The 23,346-nt window shown below is 45.9% G+C and overlaps 1 protein-coding gene across 1 annotated transcript; it reads left to right on the top strand.

Annotated features, from left to right (window-relative positions):
* The first annotated feature begins 311 nt into the window (after positions 1-311).
* Gsg1l2 (GSG1 like 2) lies at positions 312-17,032 on the top strand. The gene is made up of 5 exons (XM_052755626.1): positions 312-621; positions 8,252-8,299; positions 11,413-11,565; positions 12,607-12,718; positions 16,425-17,032. The coding sequence occupies exons 1-5, from the start codon at positions 312-314 to the stop codon at positions 16,672-16,674; spliced, it is 873 nt and encodes a 290-aa protein (XP_052611586.1). The 3' UTR covers positions 16,675-17,032.
* The last annotated feature ends 6,314 nt before the right edge of the window (positions 17,033-23,346 follow it).

Here is a 23,346-nt window from a genome sequence, read left to right as displayed (position 1 = left end):
TGAACTGTACACTTACGGTTAAGGTAGTACATTTTTGTTATGCATAGTTTACTACCAATTTAGAAAATGGACCAATGTCCCTTGCACATACTCATCCTAGAGAGGACAGAAAAGCCCACACTGAATTTCACAGGAGGGTATCTCAGGACACAGTACTTACACACACGCTACATGCTGGAATATACTCGGGTTCCCCAGGGGACCATGAGCTGTGTCAGGATGCCAGATGGCAGGGCTGAAGGACGGAGACCATGATACAGTAGAGAGGAGGGAGCCCTCGCTCACGCTGGCACTAGGAGCTTCCTTCTGCCATGGACAGGGAGAGGTGGCAACGGGTACTGACCCTCCTCCCCATCTGCCTGGCGCTTGCCTTCTCCCTCACGGCCATGGGCAGCAGCCACTGGTGTGAGGGGATCCGGCGGATGACAAAACCACTGTGCCAGGACCTCCTGGGGGGACTGAACTGCATTCACTTCAGCCGGGCCAGCAGCAGCCCTGGAAGAAGGCACGGTGATAGCCAGGCTGTCCAGTACATCTGGGAGACGGGGGACGACAAGTTCATCCAGCGCAGGTTCCACGCGGGGCTCTGGCAGTCCTGTGAGGAAAGTCTCAACAGCACAGGTGAGTGCAGTCTGTGTCCCCAGGCTGACAGGTGCAGGATGGCTCTGAGAAGGGGTTCCAGAGCCAGATTGCCTGGGACTGAATCTTGGGTCTGCCATGGACTAACTATGTGACCTTAAGGACGTCCTTTACCTCTGAGCCTCAATTTTCTCATCTATGAAATGGGAACCATGGAGGTGTTAACTCCTAGGGATAGAGCACAGAGTAGATTCATGGGAAGTGTCTGCAGCAGTGACTGACATACTGTTTACTAAGCACAAGTGTTCACCCACGTGCCACTGTCTGTCAGTTTCTCAAGAATCAACGGTGGTCCCCACCCACTCTAAGCTGCATCCCTAAGGGTTCTGTCTTACTTTAAAAAATCGTTGTTGTTACTGGAGATGGGGGTCTAACATTGTAGCCTTGGTTGGCCTGGAATGTAGACTCACAGAGATAAATCTGCCTCTGTGTGTGTGTGTGTGTGTGTGTGTGTGTGTGTGTGTGTGTGTGTGTGTGTGTGTGTATCCTCTCTAGAGTTACAGGCAGTTGTGAGACACCTGACTTGTTGGGAAACCAAACCCAAGTCCTCTTCGGGAGCAGCAGCTCTTTGATGCTGAACCATCACTCTGGCCTCTCTTGCACTTCTACGGGCTCTTGAAATAAGGGTTCTCTTTAGGAAAAAAGGGGGGGCTGGAGGGATGGTGTAGCTAGAGTTTTCCTGCCTGGCCCACAGTCAGGACAAATCTCTCTCACCTGCCAGTCCCACAGCCGCTCAGACCCGACCAAGTAAACACAGAGACTTATATTGGTTACAAACTGTATGGCCGTGGCAGGCTTCTTGTTATCTACTTCTTCTATCTTGAATTAACCCATTTCTATTCATCTATAAGTTGCCACGTGGCTCGTGGCTTACCGGCATCTTCACATGCTGTTTGTCATCGTGGCGGCTGGCAGTGTCTCTCTGACTCAGCCTTCCACTTCCCAGCTTTATTCTCCTCCTTGTCCCGCCTATACGTCCTGCCTGGCCACTGGCCAATCAGTGATTTATTTATTGACCAATCAGCAACACACTTGACATACAGACCATCCCACAGCAGGATGGCTCAGCCTTTATAGGCTAGCTCACAACTAAAAACAAAAAACAAAACAAAAACGTAACACCATTATGTCACCTACCAGAGCTATCACAATCAAGGCCCATAACAGGTTGGACCTTTGTCTCAGGCAGCCCTTGAAACAGGCTTGCGCAGTAGAGCATTCCCTCCACTCTGAAGCAGGAGACTGAGCCTCGGAGAATCTGCACAGCGGGCAAGCCTCCTCTCATGTTAGTCAGCCCCGACTCATTAACACCTCCTGGGCTTCATTGATGGACGGGGGAAGTTTATCATGTAAATGGTGAGAGAAGAAGAAAGAGAAGATGGAGGGGAGGGTTGGTACATAGGGCACAGTTTCCAGCAAGTGTTTTGACCTCACAAAGAACGGAAGAGGGAAGAATGTCAACCCTTGATGTTAGACAGGCTGGCTGAAGCCCATGTTCAGGGCTAGATGTGCTCCTCTGCTTTTAAAGTAAAGTCCCCAAATTGAAAAGGGTGGGCACCCATACAGTCCCCACTTATTTTCTGACCTCAGACGTACTACATTTCTTGTAGAGATGTTTTTTTCGCCATCTTGTGGCATTTTAAAATTTTTTCTTGGAGCCTAAGTAGATTGCAACAAGGGGCAGTACTCCAAGACACAGCACAACCACCTCCAACCCTACCCAAGTGGGCTTCTGAGGGACAAATAATGTCCCACCTTAGCCTCCAGGCGAAGTGGCCTTTGCTCCGTGTGATGCAGGCACAGCAGTATACCTGGAGCTAAGACTACCAAAGGGACCTCCCAAGTCCTCTTTTCTCTGGAGTACTAGCATATAAAGTCCACTCTCTCTGACCCCCCCTACTCCCCCCCCACACACACATAGTTACATTTGATTTGTGATCGATCCTATATCCTCTGGGATCGCCAAGATAGTCCCATGTTTTTGCTTTGGGAACTGTAGACACCACATCAATAAGCAAATGGCTTATGAACTTCTGTTTCCAAGTCTGTTCCCTCCACCTGAAGAGAGTCTCATACCTGCACAGCTTTGTATAATGGCATGAGTCAGAATTGCATGTCAACATCCAGGCACCTGGCCCCAGCGCCCTAACTCAATAGATGTGGGCTGGAGTATAGAAACCTGCTCTTGTTTGGTTGGTTGGTTGGGTAGGTTTTTTGCTGTTGGTGTTTTTGTTTTTGTTTTGTTTTGATTTTAGCTAAGGTAATATTTATGCACAGATAAGAGTCACACATTTTAAAAGACTTATAAGTAAAACCAACATTCTCTGTCCCTTCCTTCAGGGCAAACTGTTTCTATATGAAGGACAAACATGGGTATCTTCATTTTAGACATTAGACTTAGTGCTATAATAAATAAAATGTATCATTCTCCATGACGACACCCCACATAACATCTGCTATCTTCCTGGTAAAGTAATATCACTGTTTTATTAAAATCATAAGCCAATAATTTTGACTAGATGTTGCTCATTCTAGCCAGCATCAGAAAGGATGTTCTGATTACATTCATTGTTTGTACAGATTTTTGGTTTCCCCGGAGTTTCTAATTGCTGTTTCTCTTTCCACCCTCATAACATTAGTATTTCTATTCCACTCAACTTTATTCTCTCTAGAGTACCTCTATTCCTAATTTGCTTCCCTGGTGGCCATGGCACACACCACAGCGAGAGAAGCAGGCTCCAGGACACAGAAAAGCCTTCTGGACAGAAGGCAATTGGAATGTCATGGGGTATATTCACCAACTTCATGCTTGGCCCAGGGCTAGGGGAACTAACAGAGGGGGATCCACAGTGCTGCAAGCTAAAAGGTTCCTGGAAAATATCTAAGAAAAAAGTAAAATGAGGAAGGGTGTGATAATGGTTAAGATGGAGGCCCATTCATGATGGGAATGAAAGATATGCTGCTTAGGTATAGACAAGGCTTCATGAAGGAGACAGCCATTGTGCCAAGTCCCCACATGTTTCAGTTTTTGCGATGTGTGTTTGTATGTGCATGTTGAGAAGGGTTGTGTGTGTATACATATATGTGGAGACCACAACCTCAGGTGTCATCCTTGGAAATGATACCTCCATGTCCCTGGGGCAGCTGTCCCTCCATTACATCAGGGGGAAAAACCTAACTGGAGAAACTGCCTTTGCGCTGGCATTGGTATGCTATTTGTGACGTCAGAGGGAGGGGGCCTTCAGCGGAGCATGGGGTGGGAGTGGTTTTCCTCATAGCTTTTCCTGTGAGAAAAACTGCCTTGGCTGGACTTAAGGAAAGGGAGGAACACTGGACTTTAAGGAGGCCCAGAAGCATGTATCAGCTGGCTATCTGCATGCCCTGCGGTGTGTGCCCCTTAGTCACTACAACTCTAAGCTGGTGTTGCTGTAAATTATCCCTAAGACTTCGGATAAAAAGTTGTTAACCAGCGTGTGTGTGTGTGTGTGTGTGTGTGTGTGTGTGTGTGTGTGTGTAAATTCCTCATCCTAAAACAGGATCTGGGGGCAACATTAAGAGACTGTGTGAGGCTCTTTTAACTGCTTCCTCCAGGGGAAGTCCCATTGGAATTCCTGTCAACCCAGGGAGTACACACACACACACACACACACACACACACACACACACCACCACCACCACCACCACCACCACCACCACCTTCCCTTGGATGGCAATCCTAGAGGGCCTTTTCTATATCATCTAGGACACACACTGAATTTTAAGGAAGACTGATGTTCTTAGCGACTCACACACAATCCTGAAAAGAAACTAAGGGTGTGTTTCTTGGTCCCTTCGAAACTTTGTGCACCTTTGTTCTTGAGTTCAGGATGGGAAGAGCCTTCAACAAGAACCTCACTAGCTGGTCCTAAACTCAGTCCACAGAGATGTTCTCTGCAGAAAATAAATAGAGTTTGAATACCCAAACAAGGCTGGAAACTATCGCATATTGTATTTTCTTCTTGGAAACTCACAGTGTCCATTAGCATGTAAAAAAATCTCTGGGAAGCTCCATAATTTAAAAAAAATTGAATAATAGATCCCAGTGTTTCCCAAAAGAAGAAGTTTGTACATTTGCTTCTATTTCTATTATTTATGTGAGAATCACAGTGAGAAACTGCGCTGTAGAAGCACATGCACCCCATTGAAGACCGCAGAGACTGAAGAACTTGGACTCTGCACTCTTCACTCTGACTTCTGCTGTTACCCCACAATCTGATAAGCACCGTAAATGCTTTTTGCCCATCCATCTAAAACTTCTCTGCTCACATTTTCCATACTTAGGGTATAAGAAAGTTAGGGTTTCTAAATGTTACCACAATGCTACTGTTTTATTACAACAGAAAGAAGACATCTTCCCAGAAAAAAATTTCACTATCTGAAGACACATCATCACCTCCATGTTTTGTGGGATGTACCTAAGGCAAAAAGTTTAGAGTTCAATTTTGACTTGATAGGAATTCATTAATACCAGACATCAGAGGGTAAGTCAAAGCTAGGTAGGCCAGTCGTGGTGGTGCATGCCTTTAATCCCAGCACTCAGGAGACAGAGGCAGATGGATCTCTGGGAGTTCGAGGCCAGCCTCAGCTACAAAGTGAGTTCCAGGACAGCCAGAGCTACACAGAGAAACCCCGTCTCAAGAAACAAAGCAAGATGAAAAAATAGGTATTAGAAGTTACAAACACAAATAGCTCACAGGAGGTGGCCACAGAAGTGAAGAAGTTAGGCTTGCCAGTGACCTTGAACCTCATGCCTTGATGACCAAGGGGTCATCCGTTAGAGCTCAGCTCAGCACTGGGGTCAGGTCCTCTTGGGAGCTCAGTCCACACAGATCCTTTGCTTTTGTGAAGGGAGATATTTAGAGTTTTCTATCTCCCAATTTAAAAAAATCTGTTTAGAGCTTTGCACAGGCCTGCAAAGCCATGTCTGCAATGAAGTATGGAACACAGCACCCAGTCACGGAGTACATGGGCTATCACAAGCACCTGAGAGGCTAGGGGCATGAGAGAGAGGGCAAGGTCAGAAATGTATGGGAAGTAGTACAAACGTGCATGAGAAAGAGAGGGTAAGGACAGAAATGTATGGGAAGTAGTACAAACGATGGATAAGAAAGAGAGAGCAAGGACAGAAATGTATGGGAAGTAGTACAAATGGTGGATAAGAAAGAGAGGGTAAGGACAGAAATGAATGGGAAATAGTACAAATGGATAAGGAAGAGAGGGTAAGGACAGAAATGTATGGGAAGTAGTACAAACGGTGGAGAGAGTTGGGAGCGGGTGGAATGGGCTCAATGCACAGGTAATAAGGAGTCTGGTCCCAAGAAGATGTTCCTAGCCAAGTGCAGGCAAGGGGCTTTGTGGGGGGTGGGAGGGGGGGAACGCCCCAGTTTTTCATCATGGGACCTGACTGGGAAAAGGTTTCCTATCTGAATCAGTGGGCCCTTCAGTGCTTTGAGAAGGGAGTCTACCCCTCTCTTTCCACGTTCTCAAATAAAGGTTTGCAATGAACGCTCCTGGTAGAGACGAGGCTCACATGTCCTTTTCCTTAGGCAAATCTCCGAAGCAATGATATGTGCCTGAGTAGACCCTGCGCTGTTCTGCTGAACTCGGAGCTTTCAGACGGGGCATGTGGGTAGCCCCGGGGCCTTGATTCTAGGGCAGAACGGCAGAGTTGAGCGCCCAGGGCTCCTGCAGCTGGCTTGCCGTGCCTCTTGGCCGCCCAAGCCCTGCCAAGCTATGTAACACCCGCCTCTCTGGCTTCATGGGATTTGTAAAGATTTTTCTTCTTAATCCTGCTGGCTTTGTTCAGAAGGAACACCGTTTCTGAGGATTCACATTAATCAAGGGGTCATTCGGGTCTAGCTCTCTGGGCCCAGTTAAACTTGCCCTTCTAAGCTATTGGGAATTCTCTTAATCTGTTCAGCTGGCTTTCTGGTGCTCTGGGCCTTGCCCCTGCCTGGCTCCTGGCTTCCCCTGCCCCCGCCCCTGCCCCTACCCTGCCCTACCCTGTTTTTGGCTTCCCCTACCCCTGCCCCTACCCTGCCCCTGCCTTCCCCTACCCTGCCCCTGCCCTGCTCTGCCCTGCTCCTGGCTTCCCCTGCCCCTGCCCCTGCCTTACCATGCTCCTGGCTTCCCCTGCCCCTGCCCCTACCCTGCCCCTGCCCTCCCTGCTCCTGGCTTCTCTTCCATTACTGTTGGAAAAGACAGCTCTCCTCAGACTCAGGATACTCACTCCTTTCATGTGCTTGGAATGTGGTTTGAGGGTGTCCCCCAAAGTTTTATGTGCTGATCCAGGTCCCCGGGTGGTGATTTAAGGCAGTAGGATTTTTCCGAGGTGGGACCTCGTGAAAGATGATTGGGTCATGGGTGCTACCTTCTTTGTCCTGAGATCCTGGTGAGTTCCTGAGAGAGTGAATCCCTCTTGCCCGCTGTCATACAGTGACTGCTCTCTGTCTCTTGTACTCACAAACTCCCATCATGATGCCAGCTGCCACTGTGATTTGACTAGGCCAGGCCCTCATCAGAGCCAAGCAGAAGCCAGGCTCTTGCTCTTAAAAGTCCAGAATTGTGAGCTAACAAATACTTACTTTTCTTTGTAAAGTATCCGAAATTTGGTATTGTGTTATAGTAGAAAACAGACTAATAAATGCCTCTAAGCATTAGTTAGTGAGATAGAGCAGCTAGTGATGTGGGAAAATGTACCAGTCCTCAGGTAGGAAAGCCCCACTTTCCTTTCTTTTCTTCCTCTCTCCCTCCCTCCCTCCCTCCTTTCTTCCTTCCTTCCTCTCTTTCCAGTACTAGGAATTGAACCTAGGGCCTTGTAAATCAATGCTAGGCGAATACTCTACTGAGTCACACCCACAGCCCTGAAAACCTCACTTTCAACCCCTTACTCTACTAACTTTGTAACTTGCTTTGAGCATGACTTTCAGATTTGCAAAACAGAGATCCTTGTACTGCCATCACTCGATAATTAAACACGAGAGCGCGTCGGCAATCTGCAGCATGTTTTCACAACTATTTTACTACGGACTTTACTTAGACCCGGTCTGAGATCAAGAAAACAGGCTCAGACAAGTCTGGAAACTTCCTGTGGGGGTAGTCACAGAAGCTACACCTCGGTGACTGATCTGCCACATGCTGCCCATCATCTTCTGCTGCTGTCATTACTGACCTCCCTTTGTCCCCACTTCCTCTGCCTGTCCCCCTTCCTCACGCTACCGTCTCACCTCCATTTTGCTCTATTTCCACCCTCCCTCCATTAGATTCCCTTTGCCCGACCCCCACACCCAGCCATGAGGGATCCTTTCTAGTTTCTGCATGTACTAATGTTTATTTCCACCTGGACATGCATACTTCAGGGTAACATGCTAGAATATGCCTGGGAAAAATACATGATATTTGTCTTTCTGGGTCTGGGTTAGCGCTCATAAATAATGTTTTCCAGTTCCACCCAATTTTCTGCAAATTCGTTTTTCTTTATAGCTGAATAGAATCGTGTATGCACAGCACATTTTTTGTTATCCATTTGTCTATTTGTGGAACGGTGCTTGGCTGTGTTCTCCTTGTCTTCTAGGCGAGCGATGCAGGTGCTTCCTGGGGATAGTGCCCACCGAGGGACAAGGTAAGCATTGTGCTTTCAGCCAGGGTCCCTCGTGCCATTTGAATGGCTCTTATTGTTTTGTTGGATACAGGGACAGGATGAGATGGTTGGGTATGGTTTTACCCATGAAGTCAACGAGGCTCCATTTGTGTGCCTTATAACCCTGGTGTGCCGGAAGATGGTAGTCAGCTTCCCAGGCTGACAGGAAACTGGCTGGTAGAGGCTGCAGCTTTCCAAGCCATAAATACTCCCACGGTGGCCAATCTCAAGCTCTGTGGGTGAAGCAAAGGCAGAGTCAGGAAGACACGAGATCTGGAATACCTTGCCTTGTGTGCTTCCTTCTCTCCATCATCCATCGAGCTTGGGCTTGCTTTCTTGGTGTCTGCTCTCCCAGAGGGAACGGAGCCTTTATGAAGCTGCATAGAGGATCCTGTTAGTCTCAGGTGTTCCTCTGTCCCATCACCTGACTCGCCTGCTTGGTAGTGGGACTTTTACAAATTCCTATTTCCCTTCTATCCCCTCTACCCACCCTTCTCCACCCCACATCCAACACAGCTCCAGCCGCGATCCCAGCAAGAATGCACAAGCAGCTTGCGTGGACACAAAGGATGTCGATAGAACTGGAGCCCACTCAAGGCTCTTAAATGCTCAGACCCTTCTGCCCTCATAGTTAAGTCTGTGTATCTTCTTTCAAAGATTTCATTTCTGATCCGTGTGTTGGGGGGGTGTGCGAATCTGAACACCTCTTGGCAGGTGCCTGCAGAGGCCAAAAGAAGAGTGGGGATCCCTGGAGATAGAATTACAAGTGGTTGTGAATCACCAGACTTGGGTACTGGTAGCTGAACTCCGGTCCTCTGCAAGAGCAGCAAGTGCTCTTAGCCACAGAGCCATCTCGCCAACCCCTGTGCATTACAATGGACAATGTCTCCACTGTAATGAAAATATGCTGACTTGTAAGCTGGGGGCTGGACATTCCCGGAGTCTCTTACAGCTCTGTGCCAGGGTTTTGGTTATGTTTCCCTCCCATCAGTCTTTATATCCTCCTTGAGGTCCTAGGATCCCCTTGACTGACCAACTTCCTAAGACTCCACCAAGATGCTGATATAGAAATATAGGATATAGATATGATAGAATGAAAGGGTAGATTAATGAACCTACTTTTAAAGAACAACAACTTGTTTGAAAATGTTTGACATTGCTATGGGTTTTAGTTTATTGATATAAATTTAAGGTTAATTTTGTTATGCTGTATATATATTTCTACTCTCACTTAAGGTATTACATTTATGTACCTCATTTAAAATTTTAATGTATAATTAAATACAGATTAATAATTAGTCATCTATGATAGTCAAACTTATAGTCATATTAAGTTTTCTAGGTATACATAGATATAATTCAATTAGGTAGGTAATTTTCAAACACTTCAAAGACCTACAGAATATGTCATTTAAAAGGTTTTAAAAACTTAAACTTTCTGGACAATGAGACACATCTGCTCCTGGCAGCACCAATTTACTTCAAAGAGGAGGATGGGCATCGAAGACACTCCATATGGAGTTTATCTTCTTCTTGGCAAAAATAACCATCTGGGCAAGAAACTGTTCTTGCCTGGACTACTGATAAAATGATAAAAAATGGACATGCAGGACTCATAAAAGGGTGACCACTAAATTTGCCAAAACAAGGTGAAATGGTCCTTCAGGTTCCTGCTTTGCAGAGGAGACTGCCAGACATTCTACAGGACACAGAGAGAAGCGACTGAGAGACTCTAGGCCTATAGGCTGAACATGGATGCCCCAATGTTGCAGAGGAATATTAGATGACTGTCCAGGCAGCCAGCTGTCTCTGTCATTCTAGATTTTTGGAAGTTGCTTACAATGCTCTTCCTGTCTACTTAAGTAATATTATATCCTTCTGAGGTCTTTGATGTAGCTGAAGACTAGATAGTTATAATTATGGTTTTCCTTGGAAATGTTAAGAGATAAGGTAGATATGAAACCTTAGACTCACAAATACAGGATAGATAGGATATCTTCTTTAATTTTGCCAAATACAAATAGACTAGATGTTATAACTATAATTCTTGCTTGGTAACTGTTTTGTTAAATGCAATTTTACTATGTTGAAGTTAAAACCTTCCTTTTAAATAGAAAGAAAAGGGGAAGTGATGGGTGATGTCATTCTATATGCTGTGAATATGTGTTGCTCTGATTGGTTGATAAATGAAGCTGTTTGGCCAATGGTGAGGCAGAATGAGGTTAGGCAGAACATTCCAACGAGAGAGAGAGGAAGGAGAAAGACAGAGCTGAGGAGACACTGCTAACCACCACCAGAAGAAGCAAGATGTAAAAATACCGATAAGCCGCAAGCCACGTGGCAAAGTATAGATTTATAAAGATGGGTTAATTTAAGATGTAAGAGCTAGCTAACGAGAATCTTGAGCTGTCAGGCCATACAGTTCATAATTAATGTAAGCCTCTGTGTGTTCATTTGGGTCTGAGCGGCTGCAGGGCCACGGGGCCACAGGAGCCGGGTGGGGCCAGAAAAACATTCAGCTACAAGATGCCTTTGGTTTTCACATTGAAGTCTTTCTGTAGCAAGTGTCTTGCATCACCACCGCTTATGTGTATCCACAGGGAGTACTTATGCTGGAAGCTTGGTCCTCAGGGTAGAGCTACTGAGAGGTGATGAGGAACTTTCAGAGGTGGCGACCAAGAGAGGTTTAAGGTCTTTTGGGGTGCTGCTCAGAAAGAATTGATCTTTTGCAACTCTGAGTTAGTTCCCATGAAAGAGTGTTAGAAAAGGATAAGCCTGGCCTCCCCCACCCCTCTCCTGCCCCTCTGGCTTCATGTCAGCCTGGATTTCTCCTTTTCATATATGACCCCACCATGACACCAAGCTCATGTTGTAAGATAGCCAAGGAAGTTTTGCAAGAACCAGTGGCCCATGCTGTCTGGGCTTTACAGCACCCAAAACTGTGAACTGAAGAGACCTTTTTGTTTCCAAAATGCCTAGCCTCCAGGTTTTTATTATAAGAACAGAAAGTGTGTTAGTAATAAAACCAAAGGATCAAGCCTTCATTCCAGCTATGGATTGTGAATGCCCAGCATTTCTGTCCTTTGTGTTTCTAGGTGTCTTGTGGCTCTCCATTGGGGCTGAAGTCTTGGATGTCTTCCTGATACTGACAGGTGTCATCTTCCTGGGCTTCAGTGTGAGTTGTTACCATTCTGGATGCAACTGGCTCCAGGTGGATGCCTCAGTGGCCATCCTCATGGTGCTTGCAGGTATCTTCTAGCAGGAGCTGTTTTCCCCAGCCCACCCCAGACAGGACAAGATGCCTCAAGCCAGAAAATAGGCTGGCTGGCTCCCTCCAGTCACTGGCCAGCTCAATAAGACAGCTGGTCTTCTGGAAAAGTCACTGGATTGATTCCATTGGGTGGAAATAGTGTTGAAAAGAAAAAAAGATGAGCACAGGTGGAGAGAAACACTTACCAGTTTGTGTCACAGGCAGGGAAGAGGCTGCACTGGTGCTGGGAACAGCAATGACCTCACTTAGCAGAGAGGTTAGCTTTGAATCCACAGAGGAATCTTCCTGAGGGCAGACCTCTGGTACATAATACCTGTATATAAGCAAGTATGTATTAAGTAAACCTGGGAGAGTTACTTAACTTCAGTAAGTAAACTGTCATAGCTAATCTCTGGTGAAGACAAAAGAGGAGTGTACCTACTACATACATTTCAATATCTTAAAAATTATTGCAAACATTTGGTATAAATGCTCCACAAAGGACTCCTTTTTTTAATGCTACTTCTGTTCTCTAAACGACTTAATTTGGCCTTCTAAGGTACATAAAATTAATGTCTCCACCAAGGTAGAACCCTGCACATATGGCTTCCTTCCAGCCTCCACACAGACACATAAAGTTCTGTTAATGTGTATCAATCCAACTTGTGCATCACCCCTGTGTTTGGTGAACATAACACATCTTGCCTAGGTCTTAGCATCAGTAAGTAGAAAGATAAAAATCCAATTGCTAGATCTTCCATAGCAAAAAGCAGGATCATAGACGTGTGAAGATTCCTGCTCAGGTCCTGGTATCTACTATGTTTCTCTTGGTTATGATCAGGCCTGCTTCTGGGTGTCCCTTTAGTTTCTACTGTGGGAATGAGGTATCAGATGGAGTGCTTAAGGGGGTGTAAGTGTTGATACTATATAAGGATGTATGGATGCTAGAGTACTCCCAGCATCCAACACTTCCAGGATAGAACAGATTTTCCATTGTGTTGTGTTCTAAACTGTAGCTCACAAAGCTTTACTTACACAGGGCTCCTGGGCATGGTGGCCCATATGATGTACACAACTAGTTTTCAAATCACTGTGAACCTGGGACCAGAAGATTGGCGGCCCCAGACATGGGACTACGGCTGGTCCTATTGGTAAGTTGCTTGGCTACCATGCTCAAGCTCTGGTGAACCAGAAGTGATGAACATAGATTTTTGTAGAAAAATAGACATTGTCATAGGTCTAATACCTGTCACTCCTGTCACTTTTGATGGTATTATAACCTTTCTATAATCCATACTTCTCAGCTGTAGAGTGAAATCACTTATCTTGACTTTTTAAGAGTTTTTTTAATAATCTATTTTCTTAAATTTTTTATTATTCATTTTTATTTTGTGTGCATTGGTGTTTTGCCTGCATGTATGCCTGTCTGAGGTGTTCATTTAGAGCTGAGTGCTCCAAGGTCTCTCACTCTCTGGACTTTGTCCAGTTGTGGGTCTCTGTGTTCATTACCATCTACTGCAAGAAGAAGCTTCTCTGCTGAGAGTTGATTGGTGCTCTGACCTATGGGTATAGCGGTATGTCATTGGAAGTCATTTTATTGCTGTGTTCCTTTTATAGAATAATAGTAGTAGTAGGTTCCCCACTAGGGCCCATGACCTATCTAGTCTCAGATTCTTTCCACTTTAACAGTGTCAGGTATGGATTCCATCTTAAGGAGTGGACCTTAAATCCAATTTTAAAAAGTGGTTGGTTACTCCTAAAACATCTGTGCCTCTACTACACCAATATATCTTACAAGTAACAGTCGTAGGTTGCAGAGCTTGTAGCTGGGTGATATTGGTGATTACCTTTCTCCTCTGTTAACATACAATGTATCTTCAATTACCATGAATGCTACTCAGTAGGTGTAAAGCTTCTATCTGGGCATCATCTTGATTCTTCCATCTTCAATGACATATATAAGTTGTGTCTTTAGCAATAGGGCCTTACCATCAGGCTGTGGAGAATAAAGATGTTGTATTTATTAAATACTTGAAAGTGGTAAAAATCTAGATTTTTTAAACACAGATTGGAGAAATTTTTCTTGAGCTTGATCCTTTCAGACCTGTGGTGGTATTGTGTTCCCCAAATATTGTGCACTCTAATAAACTTATCTGGGGTCAGAGAACAGAACAGCCACAATATTAAACAAAGAGATTAGGCAGTGGTAGCACACGCCTTTAATCCTAGCATTCCAGAGGCAGAAATCCACCTGGATCTCTGTGAGTTCAAGGCCACACTGGAAACAGCCAAGCATGGTGACTCATGCCTTTAATCCCAGGAAGTAATGGCAGGAGGCAGAAAGGTATATAAGGCATGAAGACCAGAAACTAGAAGTTTTTGGCCTGGTTAAGCTTTCAGGCTTTTAAGAAGCAGTTCAGCTGAGATCCATTTGGATAAGGACACAGAGGCTTCCAGTCTGAGAAAACAGGATCAGCTGAGGAATTGTGAGGTGAGGAAGCTGTGGCTTGTTCTGTCTCTCTGATCTTTCAGCATTCACCCCAATGCCTGGCTCCAAGTTTGTTTTTATTAATAAGAACTTTTAAGATTCGTGCTACACAGATCTAGCTTCTATTTCTGTTGGAAAGACTCAGTCATATCACACAAGACCACAGGGGATTTCTTTATTTCTTTGTAAATTCTTGGTTTTGCAGTGGTAGAGATCAAACCAAGGAACTCACACATGCTAGGCAGGTGCTTTACTGCTGACCTGCTTCACGAGCCCCAAACATAGTGGATCTTAAAAACCAATGTACTTACACTTACATTTTCATCCCACACAATAACCTCTAACGCTGGGAGAAAGTTGCCAGCTTCAAAACAGAGTCACTCGTGTCAAAACCTGACAAAATAGAGCCAAAGAAAGCCATACACTGAGAGCACTCACTCATAATTCTCCTGATACTTGGAACTTTTGAAAAAAAAAATTCTAGGCAAGAATGTACTGTGACCTACACCGAGACACCTAGAGGCATAGGAGAGTCAGTCACTTGAACAAGAACCCCCCAACACACTGAGTGCAGCACAAGCTTGACCCCAAATCACAAGGATCAAGATGTACCACCAGGATTACAAATCTTACCTAGAAACTACTGACACCAGCCAATCATCATTTCCCATCTCCTAATGGACACAAGACAGTTCATCCATTTTTCTTTTTCAGTAACCAGCCTATTCCTTCATTCTCCAGAAATGCCAGAGGCTACCACTGTCAGTCCAGGTGTCCTAGATTGCACTTCGATTTGTTATTTGTGCCAAATAACATCTTTGCTTGGAGAACTGTCTTTGTATTATTTCCTTTGGTGCTGACAGTTATTTTCCCGTCTGTAAAACTCATTTTTAGCAATTACTCCCTCATCCTGCCATTAATCTTCATGAGGCACCTGTTTCTAAACCCTTCTCAGCTTTGGCCTCCCCAGTCAGAAGATGTTGATTTTTTATAACTGAGACTCCAGACACTATTCCTTCCACCTGGGTCACTGGAGTGGCTTCCAGCTTAACTAGTGCCCTGGGTTCTGAGGCCTTATCGCCAGCATTATCCACACTTGAATGATCAATAGACAGAGATTGGCTATTTTAGTCCTTGCATATCCAGAACGATGCTTATCTGGTACATTAAAAAATGTCCAAAAGTCTGTTGAGAATCATTTGCCCTTGGAATTTTGAAGGCACAGTTCTGTTTTCTTCCTACGTGTGTTGTTGCTGTCAAGGGTTCAACACCATTCTGACTACTGCCTTCTCGGCAAGGGTCAGGATGTCCTCTGATGGGATGTTCTTTCCATCACGTTCCTCCTACTTCCATGCGCTTGGCAAGCTGCTTATCTTGTCCCCACACTTCAGGGAACTCCTACTGTGTCGCTTCTTTGACTATTTCTTCTGCTTGCTTTTCTGTTCTCTTGTAACTCATCCTAGCTGGGTCACTGGGGCTCATCATCCAAAGGTCCTATTTCTTTTCTTATCAGTCCTCTTTCTCTTTTTGTTTCTCTTTCTGGTGGTGGGAGGGGGGTTTAAGGGGAGGGGAGATGTCCTCTGCTTGCCTTCCAGCCTTAATTCTGAGGTTAGGCATGAGAAAAGAGCAAAACAGCATTTGCTCTACAGCCCATTCTCATACCAAGCCTATCTTCAGACCAGCTTTCCCCTCTGTTTCCCACACATCCTCCCATCTCTGGGCCCTTTGTGCCTGTGTCTTCAGGGACTGAACCTGTGCTCTCCTAGGCACAGGGGTGTGGGGTCATGTTTGTGGTGTGGAAGACATCTGAGGGCCAGTCAGTCATCGTCCATAGTCAGACTTTTGCCTGATATCCTAGTGAGTGAGTGTGTGTGTGTGTGTGTGTGTGTGTGTGTGTGCATGTGTGATGGCCTCTCGAGGACTCGGTGGAGTTGTGCAATATACTCCTCCTTGTCTTCTGGGAACCCCTGTCCCTAAATACTGTGTGTTGCTCCTGTCTTTCATGGATCACTCACTCCTCTCACAACAGCCTGCCACCCCTTCGGGTCTCTCCCTACTGTGGCTCCAACACTCTCCCTCAGGGAGGCTGTGGAGAGTGGAATGAGCTCTTGAAGTCATTCTTTCCTGAAAAACCTGCTGTCTCCTACCTTACCCTTTTCCAGGAAGTGCAGAATTTTATAATTTGCTTCCGCAACAAATCCGTCCAGTGAAGGGAAATCTCCCAACCTGACCGTACGAGGCACCTACAGGCACAAAACAGCATCCCCGTGGATAACAGCACTGTCTCCCTACCCCCATGTGGGTGGCCAACCCCAGGGCAGTCCTGGAATCCCACTTCAGGCCTTTCCTAACTCTGCCTTCTGTTGCAGCCTTGCCTGGGGATCTTTCGCCCTCTGTATGGCTGTGGCAGTGGCGACCATGAGCAGATACACCTCCACCCACACAGAGAAGCCAAGGGCACAGAGAGGCGGTCTGTACCCTCAGCACACCATCCCACAGCCTGAGGCATCACAGCTGGTTTGGCAGACAGGAGCTGCTCCCCGCTCTGTGGGACAAGTCTTCGTGAATGTTCCTGGACACCATCCCCTAGGAACAGGAGGCAAAGTGTCTGTGTGCTAGCTTTGTGTGCCTGCAGATGAACCAGGCACTTGTTACCACAATGGGGTTCAGAAGACTATGGTATAGATAAACCTTCCGGTACCCACCTCTGGATTCAGCCTCTCATGCCTCCCACAATGCCAGTATCTTTAGAGGAGATAATGTCTGTGGAAGGTATCAACTACTGACACCCTAGTATAAAATAACATCCTAGGCTTCCCTGGCTCTGTGCTTACTAAGTCTCCCAAAGGAAGCAGAATCATGAAAGTCTTAAGGGGAAAAGAAGACAAGGGAAAAGACTCCCCATCCCTTACAGCAGATTTGGAATATGTTACCTGCATGGATTTAGTGACGGACAAAACCAGAATAGTTTTCTCTAGTTGACACGGGAAATGTGTGAATATACCATACTTTCTAATTTTCATTAAGAAAAAGGAAATTTTAAAATAAATTTTGTTGCCTAAAAATATTCTTCACCAAGTGTGGGGACACAGGCTTTTAATCTCAGAGCTCAGGAGGTAGAGACAGGTGGATTTCTGAGAGCTCAAAACCAGCCTTGTCTACATAGCCAGTTCCAAGACAGCTAGGGTTACATAGTAGAGGGGCTCTGACTCAAAATAAATCCATAATGTCTATTTATGATGAAGCCAGCTTGGAAGGATGGAGAAACAATAGAAAGAAGTGGAATGACATCTTATCACAGTGAAGAGGAACAACTGTTTGGATTGTCCTGCTCCAGTTAAATCACCAGGCATTCTTGCGTCTAAAAATAAACTCTGCCAAGCAGGCAGGCCTCGTGGGAGGTGGCGCTGTGCTCTGGACTTCCTGGTGTGTTCGGTTACGATCCTGTATCAATCTAGTTCCTGTTTTAAACTGGCATGGGATGAAGCCACAGGTAGTGGAAAGAGCATAGACTGCCAGATCCCAAGAACCTTAAATATGTCCTAGCTCAGAGGAATTTAAGAGAATTTACATTTGTTTGTTTATGTGTTTATTGTGTGTGTGTGTGTGTGTATAATTGTATATATATATATATATATATATGTGTGTGTATTTGTATAAAGTTCAACACACACACACACACACACACACACACACACACACACACACACACACACACACACAGAGCCAGATAGCCTTACAAAAATAATTTCATGGGAAATAATATGGTCATGATGAAGAACATGAACTCTACACCAGAAAATCTGCCTGTTTGGGTTTGGATGTAAAAGGGACCATTTTACATTTGTGTTAAAGAACTGGTCCCCACCTAGGGGCATTATTGATAGTGCTTGGATCATGAGGGCATCAATGGGCTAAGTGATGAGTTAATGGCTGAATGGCTGTTAGAGGGTGGGTCCTCGTGGAATAAATAAATGATTTAGGGTATGTGTGACTTTGAATGGGAGCAAAAAGCTCAGTGCCCCTGTCTCGGAGACAGCCAGGATGTAGGCACAAAAACCCACTGGCCATTTTAACCTGGAAGCTCTCTGTCCTTGGTTAACCCATTGGTGAGTTTTATCAGGTGTCTACAATGCCACAGGCACCATGCCACTTCTCCTGCGTGAAAGAATTTAGAATTCCAGCGGGGGCCAGTGCTTGAAGAACTGGCCCACAGTCAGAATCCACACCAGCAGACAAGGTAGCGTCCAGGCATTAGATGTTCCACACAAGGAGCCCATCTTTCACTGGAACCCAACCTGGCCCTCAGTGACCTCCCCTGCCAGGGGTCAGGGAACTCAGGAGAAAGAGTCCTGTGGCCCTCTTTCCAGGTGCCAAGAAGGATGCAGCTGTCAGGAGGTAGCTGGGTAAGAGTGGGCAAGGTTCATGGGCAAGGACAGGGAAAAGGGAGCCAACGGTTTCAGCACAACTGGCGATTCAGCACTCAAGCCCATCCCCTCCTTGGGAATCAGTTTGACCCATGTCTTCCAGAAATGATGAGAGCTGTACTTCTGTGAGCTCCCTGAGGAAACACAGCTGGTAGTTCCTCTGAGAAGGACGTCTTTGGAGCCCTGGAAACTGAGGCTGGAATCAGGTTTGCTACTGAAGCATTTTGACTCCTTAAATACAGACAAGGAGCATGTACATAGAGTCCTGGATGGGTACCACAGGTGGGACTGAGACAGTCACGGAAACACTTCAGTCTTGGGTGCAGTGGGCGAGAAAGGGCGGATTGGAAAATTGTCCAAACCTCTAAAGATTATAGGACATGTCAAGGACCCATGTGGGTGGCCAAACATATCTGTTGCTCTCTTCAGTAGCATTGCCTCAGGAAGGTAGGGCAGAAAGAGCCAGGGTGATTTTGAGTTGTTCCATGCAGCCAAGGGAGGAATGTCTTCTACACCAAGATGTGGAAGAAAAGAAGATGGCAAATCAAAACGAGAGACTTGAGGACAGACTGCAAGAATTCAGACAGAATCCACCTGACTCTTCCTCTTCCCTGGCTTATTCTAGTTTATTTTCTCATTTCAATTGTAAAACTGGTTTGGTATAAACTATATGAAATAACGGGACAGACACTCCTACTCTACCCAGTACTCAGACTTAACACAAGTACTTGCAATGGCTGCCACTCATCTCCCTTTATAAGAAAAAGAAAAGAAAATGTAAGATGAACAGCTAGTACTCCCCTCCCCGACCCTTCTCTTTGCCCTCTCCAGAGCAGTACCTGACAACCCTGGGCACTACACCTTTAGACTGTTGAACATGTCTGTCCCCTCCAACTGTTTCCATAACCACACAAACTTGTCTTGGAAAAAAAATCACAGGAATAAAACCACCTAATTCTGTTGTCTCTCGAAGGGGGTCAGACCTTTTCCTTTCCATCTTTTTTATTGGGTTAAAATGTATCACATAATTTTCCCTTCCCACCCACCTCAAGTGCACAGTTCGGTGGCATCAAGAATATTTGCACAGAAGTGCATCTCCACCGTGCATCCCCAGAATGACTTCCTCTCCCCCAGAACCTGTGGAACCCTGTGCCCATTAAACACTAGCCCACCCCTCTCCTTAGCCCCTGGCGGTCAGTACCTCTTCTGTCTCCAGGCTTGACCACTCTGGGGACCTCACACAAGTGGGGCCATGCAGTATTTGTCTCTTGTGACTGGCTTATTTCACATAAGAGAATGTCCTCAAGGTGCTTCCATGTTGTATGTCTCACAATTTTTTCCCTTTTTTTTAAAAAAAAAAAAGGATAAATAATATTCCAGACAATTAATTTTGTCAGACACAAATCTGCCCCAGCAACCCCTCAGTAGCTAGTTCAACAATCACAGTCCCGTCCAGCCTTTGTCTCTCCCTCTCCACCAGCCATCCCCCCAAGCATGAAGGCCTCCATAGATGGGCACCCATTTCTAAGAGGGAGTCTGTTAGAAAATGTTTTATACAACAAATCAAGTCTTATTTCCAGCCTGAAGAATAATAGCAAGCTAGTCAACCCTGCACATCAGCCTAGAAGCCATGTACATAGGGCAAAGGGTAACATCAGCCTAGAAGCCATGTACATAGGGCAAAGGGTAACATGGTTTAGAACGGCAGAGACCTATACACTGCATGCATACACATGAAAGTACTCATATTGGTACCTTCATCTTTCACCTGTGACCTCCAACATCACCACACCTCAAAGACCTGCAGAAGACGGCATTGCCTTTGTTCATAAAGAGAGCACCCATCCTTCTGCCAAACATGTCCGACAGCCCCAGGAATGGTTCCGCCATGCACTGAGGGAAGACGTGGAGGAGAAAGAACAGCAATCAGAGAAAGACCTACCAGGAAGAAAGGCTGACATAGCCTTAGTGATGGGCCAGACCCAGCCAAGGTGCTAACCTCAGGCCATGTCTTACATCCTGATCCTCCACAATGGTGCACTGAAGAAGTTGGAGCATCCCTTACCCAATACACTCCAGAGTGGAGATGTTTCTGGTGGGTTTTTAGATTTTTTTCATTTGTTCACTTATTTGTGTGTTTTAATAGTTGCACATATAAAATAAGGTATCTTGGGAAAGGCACCAAGCCAAACATGAAATTCGTGTTTCACGAACACCTTATACACACAGCCTGGCAATGAGTTGATACTGTGATTTAAATCATTCTGTGCATAAAATAGAGCATCACAGATGAGTATTTCCACTTGTTGTGTCCCACTAACACAAGTTTTGGATTTAGGTGTCCGATCTCCGCACTAGGACTGCTCAACTCGTGGTGAGCTTTCTGCACTGTGTCAGCATCTCTACTTCCAAAGAATGGCGTGAACTTTGGAAGGCTGACGTCTGAGTCCTAGCAGGCCATCTTCCATCCCCGTCCCTCCTCACCCTCTCCTCGTGGAACCAGCTTGGTTCAGGGCGCTTGGCTGTCTACGTGGATGAATGAAGGGGTAAGAGAGGCTGGGAGGAAGGGACCAAGGGAACACTATGTTCTGACTCACTGACAAACTGGGGGGGGGGGGGGGGCGGGGTTCTAGGTCCAGTTTAAAGCTGAGTGTGACTTCTGCTTGGGACAAGAGGAGAAAGTGGGTGGGACCAGCCCTGACCTAGAGGGTTCTTCACCCATCCCAGGCTTTCCAGGATAACCCCAAACATTCATGTATCTAAACTACTCAGTCTTTGCTCTTGATACTTGGATTAGAACACATCATTTCAGAGCTGGTGTACATACAGCTCAGTGGTCGAGGGCTCATCTAGCATACTCATGGGTTCCATGTCAGCATGGCAAAAAAACGAAGAGAAAAAAAAATCCTACAACTTTAAAGATAAGCAAACTGTCTTCTTCCCCAAAAGGGGCAGTAAAACAGACGCTTGAAGGAATTCTCAGTGAACTGAAGAGTACATGCTGGTTGGAAAACTTCGTGTCTGTCCTGGGGTGATTAAGTTAAAGAAAGGAAGCCCTCCTGACAAGCAGTGAACTGACATTGTCACCAACACAACTGAAGGTGCCCTGGGACCTCCATCTTTGGCTGAACACAGCTTCACACCAGGGCACCTGTGTTCTTATCCTTCCCGCTAGGGCCATGAAGGGATGTAGAAGGGGCCTAGTATATTTCAGCCCCTTGCTGAAGGATCTGCAGGCGGGGCTGGGACCACCCTTCAAAGCTGTAGCCATTTTCCTCCAAATGTCAAGGTATATGAAAGACAGATTTCAAAGCCTATGGTCTAAGGAACGTGGGTGGGTCGGAAACCGCCAGGCAGGGATGGCACATTGCAGAAGCACTGGCGCTAAGTCCACCGCAGTACTGAGAACGCAAGGTGCCCTTGACCTGAGAGGCTCCTGTCAGTCATTGCTAATGGTACAGTCACTTCTCAGGCCCTGTCTTCACTTGACCAAGCAGTGGTCTCCAACACAGATCAGCTGTTAGAAGAAAAACACTCAGCGAATTAACTAGATTAACCCTAACAGTTTATTTGACCAAAGAATGATTCATGAATTGGGCAAGACGCAGAACTCAGCAGTTCCAGCCACATGAGCAACAGGCTTTTACAGGTGACCCTGGAAGGCACGTAGAAAACTCACTGGATCTGCTCCAGTGAGTGAGTTGGGCCTTATGGGGCGTGGGCTGGTCAGCTGACTGAAACTGGCTTGGTTGTCTGTGATTGGGTGAAACTCGGCTATTTGCTACTAAAACAGAACAAAACAAAAACCTCCTAAATTCGATTCCAGTTTATTACCTGGGAACTCATGGCACAGAGGCAGCCTCAGGCCAGTAGCTTCCAGATTAATTAACTTAGCAGTCTCCCCAAGACAGCCTTCACGTGCTCCCGGAACACGGGGCTTCTTGGTCCCTGACAGAACACTGGCCACTCCTCTTCTTACCCTTTGCTAATTCCTCTTCCGGTCCCCACCCTCTAAACATCCAAGTGCCCAAGAGTTCAGCCTTCAGGTATGTCCCCTCAAAGGTCTCACTCAGATCTAATGGCGCTCCTACCTACCTGTGATAGCCCCCAAATGGATGTCCTTACCTTAACCTTCCCTGGTGTGTTCCAGACTAACTGACCCAACTATGCCCCCAATCCCTTGTCTTAGACTCTGTGACTATGGGACTATCTCTCTAACCCCGGCTACCAGGCATCCTTCTTCATGTCTATATTGCAATCTAATGTATCTTCTTTGTCTCATAAGAATACGAAGCATCATGCTTTGTTGCGGTCCATGGGAGACCTGCTCCTTTCTGAATGGAGATAGAGAAGTGGATGGGGAGGGTAGACAGGAGCTGGGGGGAAGGAACAGGAGGAGAGGAGGGAGGGGAAACTGTGGTCTATATGTAAACTAAATGAAAGAAAATTAATTAATTAATAATAATAAAGAATAAGAAGCACACCTGCCCCAGGGTGCCTGCACATGCCCACTCTCAGAAGAACAAACTGAAAACATGAGATGGATTCACACAATAACCATTAACGGTTCCAATTTTATACCACTGTGTGGATGAATCTCACAAATGTGATGCTGAGCAGAAGTGTCAACTCTGTGATTCTATTTAAATAAAGTTTACAAAGGAAAAGGTGCATACGCACACACAAATGCAAACTACTACACCCATTTAAAGATTGAGAAGTAGTTCCCCATTGGAGCTGGAAGGAAGGAGACCCACAGAGACTACCCTAATTGTCAACAGAGAGCCTTCATCCAGTAACTGGGGGAAGCAGATGCAGAGATCCATAGCCAAGTCCTGGGCCAAGCTCTGGGAGTCCAGTTGAA

The sequence above is a fragment of the Peromyscus californicus genome, unplaced genomic scaffold, assembly GCF_007827085.1.
Source record: "Peromyscus californicus insignis strain IS unplaced genomic scaffold, ASM782708v3 Scaffold_3__1_contigs__length_106647218, whole genome shotgun sequence".
Classification (NCBI taxonomy): Eukaryota; Metazoa; Chordata; class Mammalia; order Rodentia; family Cricetidae; genus Peromyscus; species Peromyscus californicus.
The sequence above is the reverse complement of the archived record's forward strand: the minus strand, read 5'-3'. Positions and strand labels throughout refer to the sequence as shown.